Source organism: Gossypium hirsutum, chromosome A03 (assembly GCF_007990345.1).
Source record: "Gossypium hirsutum isolate 1008001.06 chromosome A03, Gossypium_hirsutum_v2.1, whole genome shotgun sequence".
Classification (NCBI taxonomy): Eukaryota; Viridiplantae; Streptophyta; class Magnoliopsida; order Malvales; family Malvaceae; genus Gossypium; species Gossypium hirsutum.
The window spans coordinates 112,641,158-112,648,038 of record NC_053426.1 but is presented as its reverse complement, the minus strand read 5'-3'; the positions used below and the strand labels follow the sequence as shown (position 1 = coordinate 112,648,038).

The 6,881-nt window shown below is 28.4% G+C and overlaps 1 protein-coding gene across 1 annotated transcript; it reads left to right on the top strand.

The window, feature by feature from the left end:
* Positions 1-5,298: 5,298 nt before the first annotated feature.
* LOC107927859 (MYB-like transcription factor 4) lies at positions 5,299-6,881 on the top strand. The gene is made up of 2 exons (XM_016858985.2): positions 5,299-5,690; positions 6,223-6,881. The coding sequence occupies exons 1-2, from the start codon at positions 5,428-5,430 to the stop codon at positions 6,644-6,646; spliced, it is 687 nt and encodes a 228-aa protein (XP_016714474.1). The 5' UTR covers positions 5,299-5,427; the 3' UTR covers positions 6,647-6,881.

The window sequence follows — 6,881 nt, the reverse complement described above, 5'->3', positions numbered from 1 at the left end:
TTTCATGTTTTTGTTCAGAGTTTTTCTCAAACTCTAGATTTGCCACCTCGTTGTAAGCTCAGAGTTACCCATTAGCAAGATCTCGAAGTGTTTATAGGTTGGGTTTAAATATGATATAACACATCTTATGTTTGTCTAAACTTAATTCAGCCTCAAATATAGACTTAAAATGTTTCCTCATATTTGTAAATGATTAGTCTAAGTCTATTTTAAGTTTGTTCATACTATTTTTGAAAAATATATTGTTTTTTATTTAATATTTAATATTTAATAGATTTATATATTTTTTATTTATTAAAATTTTATATATAGACAGCTTAACATTTCTTTTTAAATGTTTACATTATAATATTTTATATTCTTATAGATTTAACTTTTATATTTTATAAAATACATAATATCTAAAAATAAATAATATAAATATTTTATAAACTTGAAAAACAAGTCAAATGTGAGTCTTGAATGTTTGAGTTTGAGTTTGAGTTTGAATTTGATCTTTCCCAAGTTCTACGTGATGACTTGAGCAGCGAAAAGGGAAAAGGGAAAGAGGGGAGGTAGATAGGCAATGTGAAAGTCGGTTTAGTTTAATTGATAGTTTTTGTCAAGTTAGTTTAAATCGATTAGGGTTTATTTATAAAGAAATATTTAGTAATTTATAACTACTTGGTATCTAAATTTAGAGATCGTATGTAAACTTATACTTTTTTAGGTATTTGATTAATACTATGAAAATATGTTAACGTGGTGCTAATGCGATATTGACAACAAATAGCATGGTGTCACGCGATAGTTTCACATTTTAACCAAATGGCAAAAAAAAATCTAATTTTTTAAATAAATTTTAAATTCCTTATTTTAACGGTGTTAATTAGGTACGTAAAAAATGTACCAAATTAATTTACGATTTTCAAGTTTACGATTTTCAAGTTTAAGTATCAATTAGATAAAAAAATTAAGTAGAAGTAAATATAAATTGCTAAGTTGAATACCTCCATAATGTTATCGATTATAATGATTTAGACAGTTTTGTAACTAGTTAAAATAGGTTATGAAGTTACCTCACCCTTGTAAAGGTTAGAGCACTAGTTTGAACCGTAGGAAAGGATACTTTTTAGGAGGGTTTTAACTGCTATCGACGCAAAGGGTAAACCAAAATATAAACTAGATTATGTTAGTTATTCGTTATGAACTTTTGTAATTAAACCGATTAACTTAACCAATTTTTAATATATAATCTTTTAAAAGGTTAGTTTAGTTTCAATATTTAATTTAGTATTTAATTTTTTTGTCCGAATTTAGTATTTGAGTTTAAATTCAATATTCAATTTGGTATATAAATCAAACAACCGAATGAATGTTTGGTATGCGTACTATAGTAAAAAAACACAAGTACTTACTTGGGACAAAAGAAATAAAGCTCGAATATCAAATTGAATATTGAATCTAAACTCAAGTAATTAAACGAGATAAAAGAAAAATTCAAATCTCAAATTTTAAAAAAACTCAAATATTAAAGTGAAAATTGAAACCAAACTCAGGTCCAATAATAAGTTAAATTACACTTTCAAAGAGAAAACCTAATTTCGAATCGTAAAAATGATATTATTGAAAAGGACAACACAGACTCTAAATAAAAATAATAAAACGATGATCACCTTAATTCAATTTAAATTTAAAAATATTAAAAAACGATGTAGCTATGGACACTTTATCCATGAAGTCCATTATAAATTTTGGTGGGTGTAATTGGGTTTAATCAAAGCATTATATTATTATGTGTAGGAAAAACTTGGGTTAAAAGGCCAACCTAAATTAATTATATGTTTGATCCATCATTTTTACCACTAATTTCATCTATTTCTTAAAATTTCGATGAATACTCCTAAGGTTTTATTGGAGTGAGACCAATAATTAATTCTCTGCATTCGGTAGATCCATTAAGGGGTAAATACTGACCACAAATTTTAAAACTGTTCCATACTCATAACCTTAAATTTAATTTTACTTTGAAAGATAAAAAGCACAAGTTGATAAACTTAAAGCATCAATTAAGAATCATTTTTGTATTGGTACAATATATTTATTTTCTATGTATGGTTTAATTGTATTAAACATCCTCAAATTATGTAAATTGGTCCTTCAAAACATTTTAATTGAGTTTTCAAAAGTATCAAAAAAGTATCAATTAAGTCATTCTACTAATCTATAGTCGGTTAGTTGGTGTTAAATGACAACTCAAATATGATGCAAAGTATATTTAAAATACATGGATCAAATTATAAATATGTGTGTGTTTATTATATGGATAGCTTGAATTTAATGTGTTAAAAAAAGAAGAGAAATAACCCTCTTAAATTTTATTGACACCGTTTTTAACATGTTAGATCGAAATTGTCTAATGTGATAAGCATACATGCGTTTTAAATATGCTCCATGTTAGATTTAAACTAATATTTAACTCTTAAATTGACGGTTAAGTTGATAAAAAAAGATTTGATTAATGCGATACCGATATTTAATGGCTCAAATAACACGTTTTGAAATTTAAAGATCAATTTAAAATCTAGATAACAATTCCAAGACATTTAGTGCAATTAACTCATAATCAACAATATTAGACTTGATATAATTACAGAATAATGACCTAATCTTAATCCGAAGCTCAAATGGTGCCAATAAAGCTTAGACATTATCAGTAAAAATTGAAATTCTGAGTTTTATATATTTAAATTCAAGTTCTATCGTATGCAATTATTATATAGAATTTCTAATCGTATCATGTGCTGTTTTAATTTAAATTATTCGGTTTTTATCTCGTTTATATTTTATAATCTTTTGATTTTATGCTATAATATAATTATAGTATAAAGTCTAAATAATAATAAAAAAATCTCAAATGGTGCCTCCCCCATGTAATTTCTAACGTCAAACGTGAGGCCAGTGTTGGACAGTCGGAAAGGTGAAAAAGTAGGTGAATTGTGATATATATATATATACATATATTTATAAAATGTTATATCATGTGATATATATAAAAAATATATGAAGTAGGTGAAAAAGTTATACTGTGTGGTGGTTGGTGTGTAAGTAAGAAATACTCATATGCAAATTTGAGCCAAATATTAAAACAAAAAGTCATATATATATATATATATCGATCGAGTATTATTTCGATTGACATAAATATTGTTGTCCATATAAGAGAACATGAATTCGAGTGAATAAAGGTACATTATCCTTCTATTTATAGGTTTGGAAGAGATTATGAAACATTTAAAATATACCCGGACCAAAATGAAAATAAACTTGGACAAAATTAGCATACGATTAAACTTATAAATTTTCACCATTTGTGTACAAATAATTACTTGTAATTTAAAATAAAATATATTTTAATTATTAGTACGATGATGCTTTATAATTAGTGATTTTTATTATAATTATTTAAATATATTATCTACATCTTTAACTTAAAAAAAATCAAATATAAACCCACTTTTTACATTTGATATTAATTTTATTAAATTAAAATAAAAAATATTTTTTTAAACAATTATTTTATATTAAAAACAAGTGAAAAAAAAAATGGCAGGTGAACCAAAGTCCACAAACAACCAAAACCCAACTTCCAAATCTTCTAGAAACCCACTTTTTTTTTTTTTAAATCTCTTTATATTATTTAAGATTCTCTTTCATGCATTATATGATATGGTAAATCATATTCTGTGCACCATCAAGGCTTCATCCATTGATGCTTGACAAATAAGACCAAATCATGGGAAAAAAAAAAGTGATAATTTGGGACTACCAATTCCCAAGTGTAACAGTTTTCAAGATCCTTTTGATATTGCTTTTCGAATATTATGTTGAAGTCAGTTTTATGTATAAGATGAATAAATAGGGAGATAAAGGATTTTTTTGACGAATTCCCGTAGATGGAAAAGTTTTTTAGTTAAAGTAATGTTCCATAAAACTTGTATAGAAGACAAAGAAATACAATTCATAATAAAATTGATCATTCATTCTAGTAGAAAAACCCACATCAACCAATGTATCATTCATAAAATCCCATTAGATTCTATCTTAAGCCTTTTCCAAGTATACTTTTATTGCCTCCAACCCACTTTCTTCTTACAAATCCACATCAAATGTATAGCTTCTTGCGCTATAAGGATATTACCTATTGTGGAGTGTGTCTCGTATTTTGGACGAAATAGAGTTGACGTTGAGACGAGGAAGAGTTGACGTCTCAACGTCACGACGAGACGATTCGCCATGTCTTAATGACGCGATGAAGGACATCTCAACAAGGCAGTATGCCACGTCACGGCGTGGTGACGTGTTTCCTACTCAACCGAGTTTTTTCTCTTAGTTAAACTTTGTCATATTTTTCCAGTCTAACTCTGTTTATTTTAGATATGTTTTAGTCATATTTTCTTTACACGAATTTCAACCTAGAAATAGATCATTTAGCAACCCTAGATAGTTTAGAATAATAACAACAAAATTAAGAGAGAGTTTTTGAGAATTTCAGAGAATCTTTGTATTTAAAGTTCAGGGTTTATTTGATTTTCCATCTTGTACTCCTCTTTTCAATTTTTGCTGTTTTAGTGAAACTTTTCTTTGCTCGTGATTTTTTATCCTATTCAGAAGAGTTTTTTTCACATAAATATTTGTTTCTAATTTTCTTGATTTGCATTTATTAGTTGCATAACTTGGGTTCGATCCAACAAACTAGTATCAGAGCTTGGTTCGATTTTTGCATTCAACCCATTTAGAGATGACAATGAGGTATGATATCGAAAATTTCGATGGGATCACAAATTTCAACTTATGGCAAGCTCAGATGACGACAAATCTAATTTAGAACGGTTTGAAAAATGTTATTATAAGGAAAAGGCTCGTGGATGCGAATCAGACAGAGTGGGAGGAACTTGATGAGAAGGCACTGTCAATAATTCAGTTGTGTCTCACTACTGAATTGTTAATAATTCCTTTCAAATTCAAATAATTCAAATTTAAAGTTTTGAGTTATCAAATCAGATTATTATAAACTCAGATCATATTTTAATTTTAATAATTTTTGATTACTTATTTGAATAATTTAAGTTCGAATTAGCTTAAGTTCAATTTACTTTATTCGAATCAATTTGAATTATTAATTTTTAAAAATCAATGAATAAATTAAAATTAAAATTAAAATTAAAATTAATCAGATGAAATTTTCGGATTCGAATGCTGCAATAGTAGTAAGAAGTCTATAAAACCACTTCTAAAGCTGTGGTTCAGGACCAGCCTACTACTTTATAAAAACTCTCTCTCTCTCTCCCTCTCTCTCTCTATATATATACTGAAAAACAACTTTAATTTGTATATTTATATGTACTATATATATATACGTTGCTGTGGGTTTATTGCTGAAATCAAATGGGAAGGTCTCCATGTTGTGAGAAAGCTCATACAAACAAAGGTGCATGGACCAAAGAAGAAGATGACCGCCTCATCGCTTATATCCGAGCCCACGGCGAAGGTTGTTGGCGTTCCCTTCCTAAAGCCGCCGGCCTTCTTCGTTGCGGAAAAAGCTGTCGGCTTCGGTGGATCAACTATTTAAGACCTGACCTTAAACGAGGCAATTTCACTGAGGATGAAGATGAACTCATTATCAAGCTTCATAGCCTTCTTGGTAATAAGTAAGTATACCCTCCCATTTTCATCTTAATTGGAACTTTGGTTGCTCATAGTAGTATTATATCAATCAGATCGTTCCATCAGTTCAATCACCATCTTTAGGCTGATAACTATGCTACATAAAGGGCTTTTTGATTTATATGATGGTGGTAATTTGAGGACTCGATTAAAAATGTTTCGAAATTTAAGAATTGATTTAAAATCTACATCATAATTTTGGGAACATTGGGTGCAATTAGTTTATAAATATTTCCAAAATATTGATGGAATAAGATACCCAAGTCAAGTTTTTTTTGTCCCAATTTGATATTAAGTTTAACTTTAATGTTCAATTTGATAGGTACTTAATTTAGATAAAAAAAAAGTTAAACTTCAAAGCCAAACTCAGGTAATTAACCAAGAAAAAAAACTCAAGTACCAAATTGAAAAATTCGGTACCAACATTGAAACCAAATCTAGATACTAAATTGAACATTGAATTCAAAGCAGGTACCAAATAATAAATTAAACTTTTTTTTCTTGTTTTTTATATAGGTGGTCACTTATAGCTGCGAGATTACCAGGAAGAACAGATAACGAGATAAAGAACTACTGGAACACACATATAAGAAGGAAGCTATTGAACCGAGGGGTCGATCCCTTGACTCATAAGCAACTCAATGAAAGCACTGCACGTCATGTTGCAAATACAATATGTTGCAATGGCGTTAATTATGAAGATAACAAAGAAGACAGCAATTATGATATTAAAAATCCTAATGAATTCATCAACAAAGATGATGATGATGAGATGAAGAAAATCCCAGACTTGAATTTGGACTTGAGAATCAGTCCCCCCACAGAGCCAATCATGAGCAGTAGCATGGACAAAAGCAAGAGCAAGAACAATGGTAATGGTTATGATTTCTTGGGGCTGAAATCTGGTTTCCTGGATTTTAGAAGTTTGGAAACGAAATAAGAGGAACTCTGGGTTTTCTTTTTCTTTGGAAAATTAGGTGGTAGATGATGAGAAAAATGAGAAGGATGTTATAGCTTATTATTAGCTTAAAAATCTTTCTAATTTTGTCTTTACATATGGTTTAATGTATATCTTGAAGGAGCTAGGTTTCTTGGGGAGAAATTATGAGGTGTCCTTAGTTCGAACTGTTGGATCTTTTATTGATTTGATATTTATTTTATGGGATTTTTTTTTT

Coding starts and splice junctions, on each gene's coding strand:
- LOC107927859 (XM_016858985.2), top strand. CDS start 5,428: ATGGGAAGGTCTCCATGTTGTGAGAAAGCTCATACAAACAAAGGTGCA. Junction 5,691..6,222: donor CATAGCCTTCTTGGTAATAA/GTAAGTATACCC, acceptor TTTTTTATATAG/GTGGTCACTTATAGCTGCGA.